Source organism: Notechis scutatus, chromosome 4 (assembly GCF_049901735.1).
Source record: "Notechis scutatus isolate UNSWTSFEM ecotype Mainland chromosome 4, rNotScu1.2, whole genome shotgun sequence".
NCBI classification, from domain to species: domain Eukaryota; kingdom Metazoa; phylum Chordata; class Lepidosauria; order Squamata; family Elapidae; genus Notechis; species Notechis scutatus.
In genome coordinates, this window is record NC_142012.1 from 97,351,852 (window position 1) to 97,375,033 (window position 23,182).

At 39.5% G+C, this 23,182-nt stretch overlaps 1 protein-coding gene across 3 annotated transcripts; it reads right to left on the reverse strand.

The window, feature by feature from the left end:
* ANKRD22 (ankyrin repeat domain 22) lies at positions 1–22,931 on the reverse strand. 3 transcript variants are annotated; one of them, XM_087964180.1, is made up of 6 exons: positions 22,361–22,931; positions 15,513–15,704; positions 9,427–9,534; positions 4,860–4,937; positions 3,189–3,287; positions 1–533 (listed from the first exon to the last, which is right to left on the reverse strand). In XM_087964180.1, exons 1-6 carry the CDS (start codon positions 22,379–22,381, stop codon positions 456–458), a joined length of 576 nt encoding a protein of 191 aa, XP_087820306.1. In that variant the 5' UTR covers positions 22,382–22,931; the 3' UTR covers positions 1–455. The 3 variants fall into 3 exon arrangements, with proteins under 3 accessions (XP_087820306.1, XP_087820308.1, XP_087820307.1); XM_087964182.1 differs by lacking the exons at positions 3,189–3,287; positions 4,860–4,937 and adding exons at positions 6,436–6,534; positions 8,112–8,189 and having other exon boundaries at positions 322–533; positions 22,361–22,560; XM_087964181.1 differs by lacking the exons at positions 1–533; positions 3,189–3,287; positions 4,860–4,937 and adding exons at positions 6,405–6,534; positions 8,112–8,189 and having other exon boundaries at positions 22,361–22,560.
* Between the last annotated feature and the right edge of the window lie 251 nt (positions 22,932–23,182).

Genomic DNA, 23,182 nt, shown 5'->3' on the forward strand with positions numbered 1-23,182 from the left:
TCAATTTACAACAGATCTTTATTGCTAAATCTGTTTTGGATTACAACACATATAAATAGCACAATGTAATACCAATGAAATCAATAATATGACCTAATAATATGTCTCAATGATTTTCAAATTCATAACCACTGTGCAGATTTCAACTAGCTGGGGAATTCTGGGAATTGAAGTCCACACATCTTAAAGTTGGCAGGTTTGAAAAAACACTGACTTATACTCTTGCAAACTTTGCACTTTAGCAAGAAAATGATCATGAAAATAAAAATAATATTTGGATGCTTACAAAATTAACCGCTATCATTTTGAATTCATCACCCATGATACCCATGGTTTTCTTTTGCATAAGCTTATTGGCTGCTTGATGTCACTTGAAATTGTAAAAGGAGTTACATTTATCACAATGAATTGGCCCCATGGGTTGAAGCTTTTCTGACAATGTCTGATGCAGCGATCTAGGAATCCTTCTTTAATATATGTTCTATGTTGAGGAACTTTAATCTTCTTGCCATGTCCAATGGAGTCTCTCCATCCTGAAATAAAGAGATAAAATCAACAAAAGTGAAAATAGTAAATGAAGAAAGCATCAATATATATAAAATCTAACTTGGCCAATCCAAAGGTGCTTTCTCAAGAAGCAACCGGATTTTCTTGTTTTTCTTTGGAGAAGTTTCTCTTCTCATCCAAGAAGCTTCCTCAGCTCTGACTGGATTCCATTCCCCACCATCCAGCCAGAGCTGAAGAAGCTTCTTAGATGAAAAGCAAACATCCTCAAAGAAAAAAAAGAAAGTCCAGTTGCCAAAGCACCTTTGGGACAACCATGACTGAGAATCTCCATAGATAGTTAACTTGACCAACTTTAGATATTTGCAAGAGTACTATTGCCAAGAAGACAGTTATTTCATTGTAACTTATGCAGAATAGTTTCATTTTTGATAGAATCCAATAATGACTCTTGAAGCAAATATTACAAGTTCTGGGAGGCAGTAATAATCTTTCTTTTTTTTCTTTCTCTTTCTTTGGCCACCTTTCTAACCACAAGGTAATTCTGGGTGGCTCATAATCATGAATGATAAATATAAATATAACAAAACATAAATAAGTTAAAACAAGCCAAATACTACAATCCAATTAAAGATGGGGAGGACAGGGGCAGGTTGAGGGGGAAGGAAGTGGGATCTGATGTTAATCGAATGACCACCTCCATTGTGGTTACATAATTGTGTTAATCTACTATTAGAACTTTCCTCTATTTGCTTCAAAATTTTGATGAATCTTTTCAGTGCAAATTTTAGAAGCTTGTGGAAAGCTTTATTTGAGAAATGTTGGAAATTGTCCAGATAGTCTGAAACCAGTAGCTAATGGTAATACAGGTAAGATTATCACTTGAAGCCAATCTCTTCAATGTTAGGTCAAACTAAAAGAATTTTGATCAAAAGGTAAGTGATGCTTCCTACCTATATGACAAAAAGTGACTTGCGCCTTATCAGTGAGAAATAAAACTCCTTGTATAGTGATTGACTTTCACACAGAGGAAACATTTGAATAGTATTTTATGATATTATTTTATTAGGGTGGGGGCATACAGGTACACGTCTAAAATATCACTTACTTCTGCTAAGCTATTGCTAAACAATATTATTTTCAAATCATGGCCATAAAATGCCTCTTCTGCTACCACAAGACATGACTAGCTACGGGTCACCAGGTTGATCCAAATATCGCATTCAGAGTTTATTGCATTATAGGAACTCTCATTTTCTGTGGTTCACTGAAGCGGTTGCCATCAATTGAGTGAAGCCTCTCTTGAATATGCAGAAACAACCGTATGTTAATCTGTGCCTTCTGTGGGCGTAAGGTTTCATCACTAATCGGTGTTCACACATGTTATACATGTAATTGAATGCTTTCGCTGGACTTTATGTTCCATGTTAATTTTTAACTGTGTTATTGGAAGTTTGGTATGGATGAGTCAATATGAAGTGCTTGCATCTACCGCTGTTCATTTTTTAACTGCCTTATTAAAATTGTTAAAGGGGTCTAACTGCTTTAAATATTATTCTCCCTATGGGAAACTTAAAATTATCTACGACCAGCATAGGTAGCTAGGATTGCTAATTTTAATCTTCATAGCAAATGATTCTGAATGTTCTCATCAAAAAGCTACAAGGGGAGTGCTGGTTTGCTTACACATGATCGATAGTAAGTGGATTAATTTTTAAAATATTGATGAATGTTGCATAACTAGTTTTAATTCCTTTTTATCATTTCTTTCCCCCTTTTTGCTATTTTTTCTTGCTACTTTTCTTGCTTGTTGGCATTTTCCATGTGGTTTTGAACATCAGCCATTTCTGGCCAACATAACCTGGATCAAAATCTCCAAATGTAATTGCTTGTAATACATTAATTCGTAATACAAATATTCACATTTTCCTCAATTAGCAAACTAGAAGAGGAAAATCTTGGAAAATGGTAGAAAAGAAGGTTTAAAGGTTCTCCTGTTCAGTTGTGACTGACTCAAGGTGTCAATGCTCATCTCCAATTCTCAGCTAGGGATCCTGCATTGTCTGAGAGATGCTTCTGCCATCATGTGGCCCGTGTGGAAGTACAGAACACAGAAACCTTTCCCATCAAAGTGGTACCTATTTATCTACTTGCATTTGCATGGTTAAGAACTGCTAAGTTGGCAGGAGCTGAGGTGATGATAATGAAAGCTCACCCTGTCACACAGCATTTGGGTCTTCTACCCTGGCTGTCAACTTTCCAGCTGAGAAGCCCAGCATCTTAACCACTGGGTCACTGTACTGCCCCTGGTAGAAAAGAGACCCACTTATTTTTTTTCTTTTCTAAAATAGCAACAGTAATAGTGCTTAGACTTATATACCACTTTACAGTGCTTTACAGCCCTCTCTAAGTGGTTTACAGAGTCAGCATATTGCTCCCAACAAACTGAGTCCTCATTTTACCCACCTTGGAAGGATGGAAGGATAAGTCAACCTTGAGCCTGGTGAGATTCAATCTGCAAATTGTAGGCAACTGGCAGTCAGTAGAAGTAGCCTGCAGTACTGCACTCTAACCACTGCATCACCATGGTTCATAAATAGATTCCTCTTTCTTAGTAGAGGAATAGTCCAAATCACAGAGGATGAGCTAGAGATCAAAATCATAATAAGACTAGTTTACCATACCTTGTCCTTTATGGAAAGGTCAGCACCTGCTTCAACTAATAATGGAATGATGGATTGATTCTTCATTTCACAAGCATAGTGGAGGGCAGTCCGTCCTGACTAGAGGGGGAAAAACATAATACATATTGTTCAGGAATAAGTTGTACCTTTACCCTAAAATACTTCTCAGTAAGTATAAAATTAAAAAAGGAATTATTTCTTGCAAGCTCTTGAATTATCATATATTTATACTTTTGCTCTATTGTTTCATTCATTTATACATTGGCCATTGATGTATGACTCTACTGCAAAATGGCTCCATAAATAAAATAAGTTAACTTAAAAAATTAAAACTAAATTAAATTAAAAATATCAAAACAAAACCATCATAATTCATAAACTCAGTCTACATTGGGTTGCAACAGTAAAAATAAAATTTAGCAACTTCTTCAAATGTTGCTTTAAATTGCAACCAAGGATGAATTTACATAGCCTATTAATTGTTTTTGAATTAGTTCAAGAATTAGGATTTTTTTTCTGTAAGTATTCACCTGTATTCTTTAATTGCATTAAAATGATTTGAAAAACCATATTATTCCATCATAATCCTGAAGCTGAGTACAATATTGTACCAGGACAGATTCAAAAGTCTAGTCCTATATTATTCCCAACAAACAAACTGAAATAAAAATAAGGTTTTACCCCTACTATGCAATATTGTGTGGTTTTTAATTAGAGAGTTGGAGCAGGTGAAACCACAACGTTCTAACAGAAGTAAACCATAATTGCTCAGGAGACACAATTCTTTTATAAAGGTCTTCGTGGACTCTTCTGTTTGAAGTCTTCGTGGACTCTTCTGTTTGTTTTGCTTTGGGGTTTTAACGAAAAAGAAGCTATTTCACCTTCTTTTTTTAAGAACAGTACCTGCAACCTAACTACATGGCTAGGTAGTAGACCTCTGCAGTATTTGGAAGGCGTCCTCATTCTGTATAATAACCCTTGAGAAAACATGTTAAATTATCCTATTGCATGTAAAACTGTTAAAATATAAATCTAATAGCACTTTCACACAACTACAAGCCTCACACTTCAAACCCTCTGTGGTAATTTTGTCATGCGGCACAAGCATCCTGATTGATGTACTTCTCCAACACTGAACCACTCAGTTGATAAGTGGAAAGGCACAACTAGCAGCCAGCCAACTGCATCTAATAGGATCCTATTTTCCCTGGTTGCTTTGCTGCTTTTTTTTTTGTGAAGAAAAACAACCCCCCCCAAAAAAAAAAACAGCTGAACAATTTGCCTAGGAAATGGCAAAGTTGGAGACAGTCTGAAAGGGTAGTAAGGTGTAATATTTTAGTCTACTTGACCCTGATTGATCTCATCTAAGCTGGCTGACTTTGGTTCCAAACAAAAAGAAGGAAGCAATTCCTTCCATTTTTTTCTCCATATAGGGCATGTGAGGTATCACAACGTTGTTGTTTTTTGGTTTTGTGGAGCCGGGGTGGGCCTGGTCTACACGTGATGCATCCACCACCACCCAGGCCTCCGGTTTGACAGGCCTGATCTAGGGGAAATCATAAGTGGGGAAAATGATTTTGCCTCATCCTTAGGAAAATGAAAAGATTTTTATGGGTCACATCCAGCTACCACCCAAACTGTCATCTAGATTACATGAATAGATGCACTTACATCATCTTGAGCATTGACATATGCACCAGCTCTAAGTAGCATCTTGATGAGGTGTTCATTCTGCTTACTTTTAGAAATCTGTTTAGTAGATTTTAGGGGAGAGAAAGGAAAAAAAATGGAACATTATTGGAACTCAGCAAGGCATTTTGGGCTCTAGGGGGACCATCATTCTCTTTCCTGATTCAAAGAGGTAACTCTGATTCATCTTGATGAAGCACTTTGTATCGTTTCAATGTGAAAATTAGTTCTTGCACAATACAGAGCCAACCACAGAACCACAGAAAAGGGAGTTCCTATGAAGCAATGTTTGTGGGATCACGGGGTGAATAATGGAATCGCTCACCCTGACTATGAATTGGGAAATTGCAATTAGGGGCATAGGATTAGATGCATCCTGTGATCCCGCAAACATTATGAAAAGATCTGAACAGACTTTGCATAATCCATAGTTTCTTAGGGCAGAACTTGGCAGCTAATCAGATTTCCTAATTATTTTTTGAGAACGTTTAATATGGGGAAGTTTAAAAGAACATAGATGTTCTCAGCCAATAAATGTATAAGAGAAGGTCTTTTATTAGCTAACTCTTTCCTTCTCTTATACATTTATCAGGATGCATCTAATCCTATGCCCCTAATTGCAATTTCCCAATTCATAGTCAGGGTGAGCGATTCCATTATTCACCCTGTGATCCCACAAACATTAGCTTCACCGAACTCCCTTTTCTGTGGTTCTGTGGTTGGCTCTGTATTGTGCAAGAACTAATTTTCACATTGAAACAATACGAAGTGGTTCATCAAGATGAATCAGAGTTACCTCTTTGAATCAGGAAAGAGAATGATGGTCCCCTAGAGCCCAAAACGCCTTGCTGAGTTGAATCTAAACTTAAGGTTCTCCTGTTCAGTTGTGACTGACTCAAGGTGTCAATGCTCATCTCCAATTCTCAGCTAGGGATCCTGCATTGTCTGAGAGATGCTTCTGCCATCATGTGGCCCATGTGGAAGTACAGAACACAGAAACCTTTCCCATCAAAGTGGTACCTATTTATCTACTTGCATTTGCATGGTTAAGCACTGCTAAGTTGGCAGGAGCTGAGGTGATGATAATGAAAGCTCACCCTGTCACACAGCATTTGGGTCTTCTACCCTGGCTGTCAACTTTCCAGCTGAGAAGCCCAGCATCTTAGTCACTGTACTGCCCCTGGTAGAAAAGAGCCCCACTTATTTTTTTTCTTTTCTAAGATAGCAACAGTAATAGTGCTTAGACTTATATACCACTTTACAGTGCTTTACAGCCCTCTCTAAGTGGTTTACAGAGTCAGCATATTGCTCCCAACAAACTGAGTCCTCATTTTACCCACCTTGGAAGGATGGAAGGATAAGTCAACCTTGAGCCTGGTGAGATTCAATCTGCAAATTGTAGGCAACTGGCAGTCAGTAGAAGTAGCCTGCAGTACTGCACTCTAACCACTGCATCACCATGGTTCATAAATAGATTCCTCTTTCTTAGTAGAGGAATAGTCCAAATCACAGAGGATGAGCTAGAGATCAAAATCATAATAAGACTAGTTTACCATACCTTGTCCTTTATGGAAAGGTCAGCACCTGCTTCAACTAATAATGGAATGATGGATTGATTCTTCATTTCACAAGCATAGTGGAGGGCAGTCCGTCCTGACTAGAGGGGGAAAAACATAATACATATTGTTCAGGAATAAGTTGTACCTTTACCTAAAATACTTCTCAGTAAGTATAAAATTAAAAAAGGAATTATTTCTTGCAAGCTCTTGAATTATCATATATTTATACTTTTGCTCTGTTGTTTCATTCATTTATACATTGGCCATTGATGTATGACTCTACTGCAAAATGGCTCCATAAATAAAATAAGTTAACTTAAAAAATTAAAAATAAATTAAATTAAAAATATCAAAACAAAACCATCATAATTCATAAACTCAGTCTACATTGGGTTGCAACAGTAAAAATAAAATTTAGCAACTTCTTCAAATGTTGCATTAAATTGCAACCAAGGATGAATTTACATAGCCTATTAATTGTTTTTGAATTAGTTCAAGAATTAGGATTTTTTTCTGTAAGTATTCACCTGTATTCTTTAATTGCATTAAAATGATTTGAAAAACCATATTATTCCATCATAATCCTGAAGCTGAGTACAATATTGTACCAGGACAGATTCAAAAGTCTAGTCCTATATTATTCCCAACATACAAACTGAAATAAAAATAAGGTTTTACCCCACTATGCAATATTGTGTGGTTTTAATTAGAGAGTTGGAGCAGGTGAAACCACAACGTTCTAACAGAAGTAAACCATAATTGTTCAGGAGACACAATTCTTTTATAAAGGTCTTTGTGGACTCTTCTGTTTGAAGTCTTCGTGGACTCTTCTGTTTGTTTTGCTTTGGGGTTTTAACGAAAAAGAAGCTATTTCACCTTCTTTTTTTAAGAACAGTACCTGCAACCTAACTACATGGCTAGGTAGTAGACCTCTGCAGTATTTGGAAGGCATCCTCATTCTGTATAATAACCCTTGAGAAAACATGTTAAATTATCCTATTGCATGTAAAACTGTTACAATATAAATCTAATAGCACTTTCACACAACTACAAGCCTCACACTTCAAACCCTCTGTGGTAATTTTGTCATGCGGCACAAGCATCCTGATTGATGTACTTCTCCAACACTGAACCACTCAGTTGATAAGTGGAAAGGCACAACTGGCAGCCAGCCAACTGCATCTAATAGGATCCTATTTTCCCTGGTTGCTTTGCTGCTTTTTTTTTTGTGAAGAAAAACACCACCCCCCCCCCAAAAAAAAACAACAACAGCTGAACAATTTGCCTAGGAAATGGCAAAGTTGGAGACAGTCTGAAAGGGTGGTAAGGTGTAATATTTTAGTCTACTTGACCCTGATTGATCTCATCTAAGCTGGCTGACTTTGGTTCCAAACAAAAAGAAGGAAGCAATTCCTTCCATTTTTTTTCTCCATATAGGGCATGTGAGGTATCACAACGTGTTTTTTTTTTGGCTTTGTGGAGCCGGGGTGGGCCTGGTCTACACGTGATGCATCCATCACCACCCAGGCCTCCGGTTTGACAGGCCTGATCTAGGGGAAATCATAAGTGGGGAAAATGATTCTGCCTCATCCTTAGGAAAATGAAAAGATTTTTATGGGTCACATCCAGCTACCACCCAAACTGTCATCTAGATTACATGAATAGATGCACTTACATCATCTTGAGCATTGACACATGCACCAGCTCTAAGTAGCATCTTGATGAGGTGTTCATTCTGCTTACTTTTAGAAATCTGTTTAGTAGATTTTAGGGGAGAGAAAGGAAAAAAAATGGAACATTATTGGAACTCAGCAAGGCATTTTGGGCTCTAGGGGGACCATCATTCTCTTTCCTGATTCAAAGAGGTAACTCTGATTCATCTCGATGAAGCACTTTGTATCGTTTCAATGTGAAAATTAGTTCTTGCACAATACAGAGCCAACCACAGAACCACAGAAAAGAGAGTCCCGATGAAGCAATGTTTGTGGGATCACAGGGTGAATAATGGAATCGCTCACCCTGACTATGAATTGGGAAATTGCAATTAGGGGCATAGGATTAGATGCATCCTGTGATCCCGCAAACATTATGAAAAGATCTGAACAGACTTAGCATAATCCATAGTTTCTTAGGACAGAACTTGGCAGCTAATCAGATTTCCTAATTATTTTTTGAGAACGTTTAATATGGGGAAGTTTAAGAGAACATAGATGTTCTCAGCCAATAAATGTATAAGAGAAGGTCTTTTATTAGCTGACTCTCTCCTTCTCTTATACATTTATCAGGATGCATCTAATCCTATGCCCCCCTAATTGCAATTTCCCAATTCGTAGTCAGGGTGAGCGATTCCATTATTCACCCTGTGATCCCACAAACATTGCTTCACCGGAACTCCCTTTTCTGTGGTTCTGTGGTTGGCTCTGTATTGTGCAAGAACTAATTTTCACATTGAAACAATACGAAGTGGTTCATCAAGATGAATCAGAGTTACCTCTTTGAATCAGGAAAGAGAATGATGGTCCCCCTAGAGCCCAAAACGCCTTGCTGAGTTGAATCTAAACTTAAAACATGTAACTACGACAAACATAATTAGATGGTAGAAAGAACAGAGCATATTTTTCTTTTTTTTTCTTTTTTTGTGTGTTTTTCCCAAATTTTGTTCTGTTGTACTTTATTAATTTATTTGATTCTTTTTGTTAGTTTTTATTGCTTTTTTATTTTTATTTTTTTAAATATGGTTTTACATTGTGTAAGCCGCCTCGAGTCGCCATGGGCAAATAGGCGGCAATATAAATTAAATAAATAGATAGATAGATAAATCGATAAATCGATAGATAGATAGATAGATAGATAGATAGATAGATAGATAGATAGATAGATAGATAGATAAATAAATAAATAAATAAATAAATAAATAAATAAATAAATAAATAAATAAATATGGATATAACTGTAGGCATCATTTGATACTTGTCTGATCTGGAACTTACCATTAGAAGATATCCTAATAGCATAACGGGCATTAAAAGTATGATGAGCAAATAATCAAGGAAACCAAATCGTTTTTTGACAGCGTAGTGCAAACAGGTTCTTTCTTTCTAGAGAGAAAGGAAAAAGTTTTAAGGCAGTTTCTCATTCCACCTCCCCCAAATTATTTGCAATTTGTTTGGTGTCAGTTTGGAAAGGTTTTTGGTGCTTTCCCACAGCGGAAATTACCCTGGGGATATTCTCGGTTTCAGGAAAGTTACCCTCAGTTAAAAGGAAAAAAAGAAGCACCTGGTTGAGACAATAATAACAAGGAGTAAGGAAAGACTAGAAGCTACCTGAATTGTTATCAGCTTGCAGTGGGAATGGGACAACTTGCCACAGCCAATTTGTTACGGCCAACTCACCATGGCCAACTTGTTGTGGGACAATTCGCCATGGCCAACTTGCTGCAGCCAACTAATCATGGCCAACTCATCATGGCCAACTCATTGTGGGTCAACTTGCCACAGCCAACTCGCTGCAGCCAACTCATTATGGCCAACTCACTGCGGGACAACTCGTCATGGCCAACTCGCCATGGGCCAACTGGCTGCAGGACAATTTAACAATTCTATTTAATTATTTAAAATAAATAAAATTTAATTTAATTTTTGCAATTTACATTTTGGAGTATCCTTTCCCTGCCATGCCCACCAAGCCACACCATGCCCACCAAGCCACGTCCACAGAACCAATAGTAAAAAAAAATTGAATCCCACCACTGAGTAATACATTGACAGATAACATCCAAGTTTTATTTCTCTACTATGTTCTACATAGGGCTGCCCTTACATGTTTTTGGAATTTCAGCTGGTACACAGTGTTGCAGCAGATTGGTCTCCATAGAAACCATGTTGCAGCCATTTTGATTTCTTTATCTATAAAGCCTCAAACGATTTGAATCAAGGACTGCTGAAAAAAAATGCCTTCTCCTTGCTGATTAGCACCAGCCACTCAGATCCTACAAAGCTTAGCTCCAACATGTCAGCAGAGCCAAGATTTCCCCATGGTTACTCCACAACCATGGAATTTACTTCTCAACATACAAATATTACCTCAACTTTTATGGGGGCTTTATAAATGCATCTCTTTCACATTTTTAATCATTTCCTATCTTTGTGATCTATCTTAATGTACAACTCCTTAAATAATTCTTAAAAGCAAAAGCCCCCTGCCAATTCTTGGAATTTTACTAAAACATTTTGATTCCATAACCAAAGGGAGTTCTGAAGGCTACAAATTTATTTATAAACCTATCTTACCATTGGGTAACTCTGGCTGGGTTACAATCAAAGTATATATATTTAATGTGTACATTATATGTGATCATATTAAGAGCAACTGCATTCTTTTCGCTGTAAAGCTATTCAACACCACAGACAATACTGCTACCCTTCAAAAAGACCTCGACTATGTGTCAGAATGGCAACTTCAAATCTCAACAAATAAATGCTCTGTCTTACATATTGGCAAAAAAAATCAGAAATTAAAATACAAGCTGAATAGTCAAGATCTTGTTGATGACACAGACTTTGTCAAGGACCTTGGAGTACTCATCTCAAATGATCTAAGTGCTAGAGCCCACTGTAACTACATAGGCAAAAAGGCATTAAGAGTTGTAAACCTAATCCTGCGTAATTCTCCGGTAATATCACACTACTAACTAGAGCATACAAAACATTTCCTAGACCAATACTTGAATACAGCTCATCAGTCTGGAACCTGCATTACATATCTGATATTAATACAATTGAGAAAGTCCAGAAATATTTTACGAGAAGAGTCCTCCACTCCTCTACTCGTAGCAGAATACCTTATGCCACCAGACTTGAAAATTTAGACCTATACAACCTAGAACTACGCCGCCTTCGGTTCGGTCTAAGTATGGCACATCAAATTATATATTGCAATGTCCTACCTGTCAATGAATACTTCAGCTTCAACCAAAACAATACAAGAGCACACAATAGATACAAACTAAAGATAAACTGCACCAAACTTGATTGCAGGAAATACGACTTCAGCAACAGAGTAGTCAATGTCTGGAATACTCTACCTGACTCTGTGGTTTCTTCCCCAAACCCCAAAAACTTTAACCTTAGATTGTCTACTGTTGACCTCACCCCTTTCCTAAGAGGTTTGTAGGGGGCGTGCATAAGCGCACCAACGTGCCTACTGCCCCTGTCCTATTGTTTCTTTTTTCTTGTTTGTATCCATTTCATGTGTTTATTATCATGTTTATACTTATACCTGTTGTCTAATAATTGTTTGACTAGACACACACACACATTAAAACATAAGTAAATTAAAATCAAACATTAAAATATAACGACATGTGGGAAGAGCAGGAGTAGATTGAGGGGAGGTGGGATCTATTGTTATTCAAACACTATGCTGTTCTCCATTGGGGTCTCAAGCCACCTGGCAGAGTCATGTCCTTAGGTCCTTACAAAAGAATAGGGGGGGTCGGGGCCAACATCACATCGGGGACGGGGCAAGATATTCTAGAGGGCAGGAGAAGGCCCTCCTCCTGGACCCATCAGCTGAACCTATCAGGCTGATGGGACCCACAGAATGCCTCCTCTGCCAGCAGGAGTGAGATGGGCCAATTCCAGTGAGATTAGATGGTTCCTCAAGTAACCTGGCCCAATGCCATGAAGACATTTGAAGACATTCACCACCACCTTGAATTGCACCCGGAAGCAGACTGGCAACAAATGCAGCCCATGGAGGAGTGGTATTACAGGGGCCATTCTTGAGGTCCCAAAAATTGCCTCCGCTGCCACACTCTGCACACTTTTCGCTGGCAGAGGGTTGCAGGAAGCCATCACAGCCAAAAATGGAGCTCAGGAAGCCGTTTCACTGGCAGAGCGCTCCGGCTGCCACAGGCACCCGACATGAGTGATGTTGAGCTGGCCACACCCACCCTGGCCACGCCTCTCCTGAGGTCAAACACAACCCTGATGTGGAATGAAATGAAATCGAGTTTGACACCCCAGCAATAGTCCAACAAATAAGGTGCTATGGATTCTATCTGGAGCACAAAGTCATTAATATCCAAAAGACAGGTAATGTAAGAAATGAAATAAATAAAACAAAAATAAATAGTTTCAGGTGCCGCTTCCAGACAAGACATCAAAATAACCTGCATGGAAGTGCAACATTTACTAGCACTGGTTATGATATTTTATCCCCAAATTCAAACATACAAGCACCTTCCACAAAACATCCAAGACTTCACAACTTTGTTCTAAGAAGGACAAAATCTGGTTAGTTAATGTTGTGGTACTTGGAGAGAGAGAAGAGAAAGAACTGGGAAAAATCACAAAATACAAAGATTTGCAAATAGAAATAAAATGACTGTAGCAAACAAAGCAAAAATAGTCCAAATAGTCACCTGAGGCACAATTCTAAAACATCTGGAGCACCTCTGCTTGAGCAACATCTTGAACACTGCTGACATTGACAAAATCACCATCAGTCAATACCAAAAGTCAGCTATAATTGGAACAGTTCATAATCCTGCGATAATATCTTTCACATCATCAAACAATATCACCCTATCCTAGATCCCTAGGAAGAACCCAATATGTTATAAAAATGCCATATCCAGTCTGAACACCTAGCTAACTGTGCAACCATCATCACCACCATCAACAACAACAATAATAATAATACCGTTTCCCTAAAAATACGGCCTACCCTGAAAGTAAGTCCTAGCTTGATTTTTACACATGCGCCCAATATAAGCCCTACCCCCAAAATAAGCCCTGATTAAGATCCCACCCACTCCAGAGTGCACAGGTAAAAATTAAGCTAGGGTGGGGATGGCGGGATGGAGCTGCCCTACTACTTACCTTTGGACAGTTGTAGCCAGGCCTCGCACACCCTGACACCTGCCTTGCTGGCCCATTTCTTCTGCAGCCAGCAAGGCTGGCAAGGCTTTCCTGAAGGCCTCTGTAGCTAGATCCAGAGCTCTGTTATTGGCTGCAGAGACCTTCAGGAAAGACTTGCTGGCTGCAGAAGAAGTTCATGAAGGCCCCTGACAGCGAAAAGGAGGCCGGGGGGCGGTGCACACAAGTGAGGTTAGTCAGTGAATGACATCCTCCCAAAATAAGACCTGGTGCCTTTTTTGGTAGCAAAAATATATAAGACAGGGTCTTATTTTTTGGGAATAATAATAATAATAATAATAATAATAATAATAATAATAATAATAATAATACCGTGTTTCTCACAAAATAAGACCGATTCTTTTTCTTTTTTTTTTTGGCCCCGAAAAAAACGGCTAGTCCGTCTTTTCGGGGGTGGCTTAATTGCCCCCCTTGCATCCTCGGGCAGGTGGGCGGCGACAGCTTGGTTGTTGACCTCGGTGTTGGTGGGGCACTCCGTATCTGCCACCATTGCTTTCCCTTCTCCCCGTGCTGCCGCAGCATTTAGAGCAACGCTGCAGGGCTCCTCCCTGCAACCGGAGGCCAGCAGAGACACTCGGCTTCAGGCGCTCCTATCGCCACCTTCCCTTCACCTTCGAAGGCAAAGCCAATTCTTTTAAAAATGATGCCCTACTACCAGTACGAGAAAGCCTCCCCTGCCCAAGAGGGTAGCCCAACCCCATGTGGGGAGGCGAATCTCCCGGGGTTGCAGCGCAAGATCAGCCCACCCCAGGAGAAGCGCCCAGCCGCCATCCCTGCCTGGTGCCGGGCACAGCATGAAGAGCTTCGCCTGGGGTGCCTAGCACAGCTGACAGGCAGGCCCTCCTGCCCAGTGGTGGAGCTCTCGCCAAGGCAGCAAGTGCCTCCCCGCCGGGCCCTCCACTCATCCCACCAGGGCCGCACCAGAGCTGGGCAGGCTGGGCAGAGCCGGGAAAGCGAGCCGCAGGTGTGCACCCACCTGCCAAGCGAAAGAGCTGGGCCGACCCGAGCTTGGCTTCCTTTCCAAGTCCCTCCAGCCCGAACCCGAAAGGGCCACCGGGAGAGGCTGCCTGAGGCAGTGATAGCACCCACCCATCCGTGGACAGGGAGGCAAGGCGATGGCCTGTGCCACGTCGTCCTCCCAGCTGAGCCCCACCAAATGAGTGCCTCTGCCCGATGCCCATGCCGCTGCAGTGTTTGGAGCTGCCGGTGCATTTGGAGATGCGTGGGGATGGGCTGGGCGAGGGGTGGAAAGGACGGGCGGCTTCAGGCTCTCTCTGCTGGAGAGAGAATTGGCTTTGCTTTCAAAGGTGAAGGGAAGGCGGCGACAGGAGCACCTGAAGCAGAGTGTCTCCGCCGGGCTCCGGTTGCAGTGAGGAGCCCTGGCTGGCCGCACGTGGCTGCGCCAAACACATTGCTCTAAACACCGCGGCAGCACGGAGAGAAGGGAAAGCAACGGTGGCGGAAGGTCTCCCGATACGAAGTGCCCCACCAACGCCAAAGTCAATGCAGGCAGCACCATATCGGGGTATGCAACAAAAGTACTTCCTAACGGCAAGCCCCCCCCATTCCCCCCCATTTTGCATGTTTAATATAGGCCTTAATTTGGGGGGAGGGGCTTAATTTGATTTTATGCCTATAAAACATGCTGGTACTTCCTATTGGGTGAGGCCGTATTGTTGGAGAAACATGGTGGTAGTAGTAGTAGTAGTAGTAGTAGTAGTAGTAGTAGAAGAAGAAGAAGAAGAAGAATATAAGAAAGAAAAAGAAAAGAAATGACTTTCTCCTTCCTCACAACATGTAAAGAATTTTAGCAGCCTTCTCTTAAAATACAACAAATGATATCTTCTTCTCATATCTTATCTATAAACAAAGATATAGGTTACAAAAACATTAGTTACATCTCCTCAATTTGCTTCTATGTCTGGATTTCCTGCCTCACCCTTCAGAACTCAGAAAGTAAACCTACATGCCCCCACAACTTTTCAAGCAGTGTTTTTCAAACCTGCCAATTATAAGAGGTGTGAACTTCAACTTCCAGAATTCCTCAGCTGGCACATCTTTCCTCTATTCTCTTTCTTCATGAGTCCTGGTTTTAGCAACCTAAGAAGAGGCCCTATTGCCATCGCTGCTCTCACCTTATTTTTTATGTTCACATCAGCATTCATTTTCAGAAGGTAACTGACGATTCTGTTGTGCCCTTTTTTGCATGCACAGATTAACGGCGTGTCTCCACCAAAATAGTCCTGGATATTCAGATTATTTCTATCTTCTTCCAAGAGGAGCTGAAGTTCATTGAAATCATTATTATAAGCTGCCTGGCAAATGGGCTGAGGGGGAGAAAGAGAGAAGTAGGTCGTTTCAACAGATTTTAAGACAAAATGATAAGCGTATTGTGGGCTGTTACTTCATCACATTCATCCACCTTTTGGGATTATAGCGCACACACTTTTTTCAACATACAGGTAGTTCTCGACTTCCAACCATTTGTTTAGTGACTGCTCAAAGAGCAGTGGGATCCTACCTGTTCTATTACCGGTTTGGTGATCACATGCGTGCACCTAATGAGTACGCAGCTTTCCACGCACCAGCTGAGGCCTGCAGCACCAAACAGCTGAGAGGATAAAGAAAAGCACAGGGGTGCGTGGGAGGGCCGATCCTGTGCTTTCCTCTCTCCACCTATCAAGAGGACCTTTTCTCTTCCTCTCAGCTGATCATCAGAGGCATTTTTTACTACCAGTTCAGCTGAACCGGGCCGAACTGGTAGCATATCACCACAAGCTCAAAGTTACAACAGCGCTTAGGGCAGAGGTGGGCAACTATGGCCCCTTTATGACTTGTGGACTTCAACTCCCAAAATTCCTGAGCTAGCATGGCTTGCTCAGGAATTCTGGGAGTTGAAGTCCATAATTCATAAAAGGGCCATAGTTGCCCATCCCTGGCTTAGGGCCATTTTTCACACTACAGTTGCTGCATTCCTGTGACCACTTGATCAGAATTCAAATTCTTGGCAACTGGCATGTATGTACAATGGTTGCAATGCCCAGGTCATGTGATCCCTTTTTCTGATAAGCAAAGTCAAATGGGGATTCACTTAACAACTCTTTTATTAACAACTGTAGTGGTTCATTTAACAACGGTGGCAAAAAAAAATCCCTAAATGTCTTGCAGAAAGTCAAAATAGGGAACTTGCTGTCTAATCCTGCATCAGTTCACAGTGGTGTATTGCAAGGCATCATCTTAGGTCCCACGTTTTTCTTGCTCTATATCAGGGGTCCCCAAACCTGGCAACTTGAAGACTTGTGGACTTCAACTCCCAGAATTCTTCAGCCAGCGAAGCTGGAGTCCACAAGTCTTAAAGTTGCCAAGTTTGGAGACCTCTGCTCAATTTGTGTGATCAACTTAAAAGCAATTGTGTCCTTTCTGCCGATGACATAAGATTATCCAATGCTACAGACAATTCTGTTGTTTTGCAAAGTGATCTCGACTATGTGTCTGAATGGTCATCTATTTGGCAACTTCAAATTTCGATCAATAAATGCTCTGCCTTACATATTGGCAAATGTAATCAGAATGTCAAGTATAATAAGCTGGGTGGCATTGAACTAGCTGATGACCCTCCCTTTGCCAAGGACCTAGGTGTGCTTATCTCTGATGATTTATGCTCCAAAGTTCACTGTAACAGCATTGCTAAAAAAGCATTAAGAGTTGTAAATCTGATTTTGCAGAGTTTTTTTTCCCCTGGAAACATTGTATTGCTAATTAGAGCTTATAAAACTTATGCTAGACCAATCTTAGAGTATTGTTCAACTGTTTGGAATCCGTACCATATATTTGACATCAGTACAATTGAGCAGGTTCAGAAGTATTTCACGAGAAAAGTCTTGCACATTTCTGTACACCGTAGAATTCCCTAGGCTACTAAGCTCGAAATTCTCCGTTTGGATAACTTAGAACTGCATCAGTTGTGGTCAGACTTAGGTATTGCATACAAAATTATACGTAGTAATGTTTTACCTGTAAATGACTTTTTTTCTTTCAATTGCAATAATACACGTGCTGACAACTGTTTCAAACTCAGCGTAAATCATTCTAAACTTGACTGTAAAAATATGATTTCTGGAATAGAGCTGTCAAAGTCTGCAATGATCTGCCTGATTCAGTTGTTTCAGCAACAAATTTTCACAGTTTCAGTCACAAATTGACTTCTGACATCACAAACTGACATCGTACTTAAGTGGTTAGTAGAGGGGGCGTGCATAAGTGCACTACCGTGTCTATCGTTCCTGTCATTGTATTTTTATTCTTTTTATTTTATTCTAATAAATAAATAAATGGGACAAAGCTCCCTTAACAACTGTCTTGTTTAACAACAGAAATTTTGGGCTCAACCATGGTCGTAAGTTGAGGATTACCTGTAATTCTAATGCAGGCTAGGTAAATTTACTTTCACCAACAGATGACTATTGTAAGTTGAAAGCAGCCTGAGATCTCTTCTATGAAGAACAAATTGGTGTCTCTGGTTCTATACATTAATACCCATGGGTCTTATTGTGCATATATAACTTGTTCTTCAGAAAGTTTTTTACTTTCAAAGCCCCGATACCAACATTTCCCTCTAAAATGCCTCTTTCTTAGGGCTGAGAGAAAGTGATTGGCCACCCAGCTAACTTTGCACCTAAGGCAGGACTAGAAATCACAGTGTCCCAAATTTTTAGCCTCATGCCTTAACAATTACCGCCAAACTGACTTTTCACCGAGTAGGATCATCCTAGTTTTGGAGGTAGATAAAGAAACCAAGGAGAGGAGAAAAGGGATTGCGGCTTTCCCCAAATTCTTTGTGAAACCAAGAAAATAATTAAAAAAAAACCCTGCCAACATCCCTGATTTTTATTTCCAAAGAATGGCTCTGGGGTCCATATCATCGTTTTGTTTTATTTTTAAATCAAATTAAATCAGGTGGAGCACAGCACTTGATGAGCACTCTTAGTGATCCTCCTGTGATTAAGGCATCACACTGGATACAAATGTGTAATGAATCAAATTCATATAGATGTTAAAATAAAGTAAAATGGTTTTTAAAAGTTTGGGATAACTTGAATAAGTGTTGCATTAAGACTGCAGTTCCAGATTAAATCCACAAAGTGGTGCTAATAGATCACAATTATGTTAATCTAAAACTACTGGTGTGACAGCTTCAAAGACTGCTGAGTTAGGAATCCCTGTGTCGTCCCCCCCCCAATCTTTTTCCCCAGCTGTATGCAGAATACAACGAGATCTCCATGCTTTAACATCCATTCTCCAAATAAGAATTCTTGAGTCATTTGGGGAATAATTGCTATTGCAAACTGTAAAATTGATCATAATATGAAGTCCATCACAGTTCACTAGTGCAAATGGCAGCACCTAAGATGAGTTTGAAAAGAAAAGATACCTAAGCAGGGTTAGAGGTGGTTAGTATTTGGAGGAGAGACCATCAAGAAATAATCAAGAATGTACCCTTGATTGGGAGGGGATAGATACATCCTGGGAAAAGCAATGGCAAATGGTTCTTTGAAAGTATGCAGCAAGTTTGGCATGGCTGCCATTCCCACAAGGCATAATCTGACCAATGCATGACATAAAAGATATTGTAGTCTCCAATTCATACACACAGACTGGGTTGCTTCAAAAACCTCTAAGTCTAATCGGCTGTGTAATACAAAGAGCACTGACTTCTATTGTTAAAGAATGCAAACTGGCATCCCTCTGTCTAAGGAATGTAAACTGTCTAACAAAAGGCTAATGAAAAAGGCTGTAGGTTAGGTGAGAACTGTTGTTATTTTATCATAACCAATCAAAAGGTAAAAGTCCATAACTCCTTCCCCTCTCCAAGCCTATAATACTTAGGTTTCAAAAATTACATAATTTCAGTCCGAAATGGACTATCCATCTGCGTGAAAAAAAGAAAAGAGGAAACTACATAAAAGGCAACTATAGAGACCAGAATTCATTGATTCTATGAGTTATTTCAACCCAATTTAATTGTCGTAATAACTTTCAGTGCAGCCATAGTGTGGGCAATTATAGGATCTCATCAAGTGTTAAGAATCTGTGCCTCAGTTTTCCCATTTTCCTTCTCCATCCTCTCAGGGTAGGGTTACCCCATTTTGAACTGTACAGATAGCCCTTGACTTACAACAGTTCATTTAGTGATGGTTCAAAGTTATAACAGCACTGAAAACAGTGACTTATGACCATTTTTTACACTTGCAACCATTGCAAGGATCATCATGGTCACATGATCAAATTTAGACTCTTGGTAACTGATTCATATTTATGACGGTTGCAGTGTCCTGGGGGTCATGTGATCATCTTTTGCAAACTTTAGACAAGCAAAGTCAATGGGGAAGCCAGATTCCCTTAACAACCGTGTTACTAACTTAACAACTGCCATGATTTACTTAACAATTGTGCTAAGAAAGGCCATAAAATGGGGCAAGTTTAACTTAATGTCTCGCTTAGCAATAGACATTTTGGGCTCAGTTGTAGTTTTAAGTCGAGGGCCACCTGAAAATCTAAAGGGAGCTAACTTTTCCGAAGGATCAGCTGTAAATATTCTAAATGAATTGATGACACTGCTTAGGGGCAGCATTTTTTGATAGTGTGTTCTTACAGAAAGCAAAATAAAAGTAACATTTATCCTGGCTATTTTTTATATACCATGATATAAAGATATATTGGTGGCACAGGAATCGGGAGAATGGGAGAGAAGGGCAAAGCCCCAAAGGAATGGAATGGAATGGAATGGAATAGAATAGAATAGAATAGAATAGAATAGAATAGAATAGAATAGAATAGAATAGAATGGAATGGAATGGAATGGAATGGAATGGAATGGAATGGAATGGAATGGAATGGAATGGAATAGAATAGAATAGTTGGAAGGGACCTTGGAGGTCTTCTAGTCCAACCTCCTGCTCAAGAAGGAAAACCCTATAACATTTCAGACAAAAGGTTGTTCAATCTCTTCTTTAAAACTTCCACTGTTGGGATATCCTAATGATGCAAAATAAACTCCATTCTTTATGTATTAATGTGCCTTGTCATGACGCTAATATGAAATGGTGGAGCTTGCATTATGATGACACAAGCCATGTGTGGGTCCCTCTAATTTAGAGGGCACGTATATCATCCTGATTTTCTCTTTTGCCTGGGAATGTGTGATATAAAGGAGTTTCAGAAGCATGTTTTGTGCTTCGGTATCACCGCACGTCTTCATTTTGCATTTCAAGACAGTGGATGAGCAAAAGCCACAATAACCCAGGTGAAGAATTCAGAAATCCAAATTATTTCAGAAATGGAATGCAGTTCAACTGGATGTGCTTATACTACAAACCCCTGTATTTATAGATAGGTGGGTTTGGAATCCAAATTGCATTTTCTCTATTTACTTTTAACGAAGAGTTATCTTCTCCCCTAGATACAGAGTTTTGATAAGAAGTTTTAAAATGTAATATTCATTTTTCTTGAACAATGACGGAAAGTTGTATCCATTAGCCTTGTGAGGTAATCCAGGTAAGAAGCACAGCCAGGAATTTTAACTTAAACTTTAATGTAAAATTGCATTAGCAGAATCTTGCTAATCTGAAAGTACTTCTTCCATCCTTCATTTTTACTTTCCTAAATACCACAGATGGTTCCTTCTGATATTATTTTACCATCCCTCCTCTTTTAGACTAAAATTTAATTTATCAGGCAGGGGGTCTCCCTCTTATCTCCCAAGATCATTGCCATACACTGTACCATTACAAAATCCCAAACTACACGTACTGATTTACTCTTCTGTAAGCAAGTTCGATGTAATCAGAAAAGGCTCTGTGGAAGTGAAAGTTGGATTTTGAAGAGGAAGGATACTTTTGAACTGTATTATTGCAGAAGACTCCTGGGAATATCAGGGATAGCCAAATATAGCTATAGCAAGTATATCATGGATAATCAGAGTCCTCACCTAAAGCACAAATGACCAGGCACAAATTATACAAATATATATTAATATACAACATATTGTGCAAAGACGTAGCTCCGGACAAGTCTATAATTCTGGGAAAGGTAGAAAGAAAGTAGAGGACAACAAGGAGATAAGAAAAGACTCAATTAAAGCAATAATGTTTGCACCATTGAAAGACTTGAAGGATCAGGAAGAAAATAAATCATTGTGGTTGATAAGAGTGAACACATACTTGATGGCACATAATCAAGTTTGGAATTAAATGTAGACACAGGAATTTAGAAGAGGTTTTGGCAATATACTTATAATCACTGAAGAAAGTTTCTGTTTTAGATACTGCTCATACTTTCTAATGTAAACGGAACCTTTTAGTTAGGGTGATGAAGCAAGATATTTCATTATGGTGTTTACACATTTTTCTTTGCTAACTCAAATTCAACATGCCGTTCCTGGTAGAGTGCTTTGAACATGTTCTGTCTTTATTGGACTGTTTTTAGGGACTGGCATATGTTTTAAATATCTAGCTCTATTTTAATTCCCTTTCTTATACTTAAAAAAAACTAGATTTGTTGCTAGAACATTCACCAATTTATACAGATACTGAAGAGGTAAATCTGTTTTTTTTTTCCTTAGTGGTAACAAGCAAGCACTTGATAGAACATTCATTGCTGTATCTCCAACCACCAACTTTAACCAACAGCTCCAAACTTGATCAAGGGATTAAGAGGTCACACTTTTTCTGATTTCCATAAGCCACACAACCCTGTTTCAAATATTTCCCTTATCACTTCAATTCAACAGTTTAATGGAAAACTGTTGATTATTTCATTAGCAACTGATTCCCCATAAAGATGCGATTTCTCAGACTTGATAGAATTGCTTGAATTTGATAAAAGCAAAACCAACCCCTCTGAATACATATCAAACTGGCTGTGGTGCATAATAGCTACCGTTGAAGCCCATTTAAATAGTGGTAAGTGGCTACAGGGTACTTACCTGTGAATATAGTATCCCCATGTTTTTCCTTTTGCTGCCACTTGAAATCCTTTCATTAAATGTCTTTAAAATGTGATCCACAAAGCCTTTTTTTAGCTGAATATGGTGAAGAGCAAACTATCCCAAAGACTGTACATTTTCTTTAAGTTCCCTATGTTCTTCCCACGCTTGCTTTCTTAATCAGACACAGAATGAGAGGCTCCACCCAGTGAAGTAGAGGGGTGTGTTCACTTCCTGCAAGCTCTCACAACTCTGTACAAGTTACAACAGAGAAGGTATTGGCACACTCTGTCAGTGAAGCAGTAAAAAAAAGTGGTTGGCTTAAGGAGGTTTGCAAACAACCACAAAGATAAAACTAACAACCATACAGTTTAACTATATTGCTAAGGAGAGTGGAATGAAACTTCAGATATGCTGAAAGACAAAAACATGCAGGTAGGGAACTTTAAAAAGCTTTCACTTCCTATATAATAACGCCATAATCATTCTCTATATGAGTCCCATGTTTAATCTGCCTAGTTTTATGGAGAGATGAAATGAAGTTCGTACATGTTAACAGCAGGTCAAAGGCCTGATGGCAGTTGGAACACTAGTTCAATATGGAAGAGAAAGAGAGGAGGGAGGGAAGGAGGGAGAGAGGGAGAGAGAGAGAGAGAGAGAGAGAGAGAGAGAGAGAGAGAGAGAGAACAAATACATTATTCAAATGTTCCATCTTTAAGGTATCCCAATGACATATCTTAAAGGTAAGTCCACCTAAAGCATTATTTTTACCAAGTTACCTTGGTCAAAATAGTTGGGATTACAGCTCTCCACCCACCTATG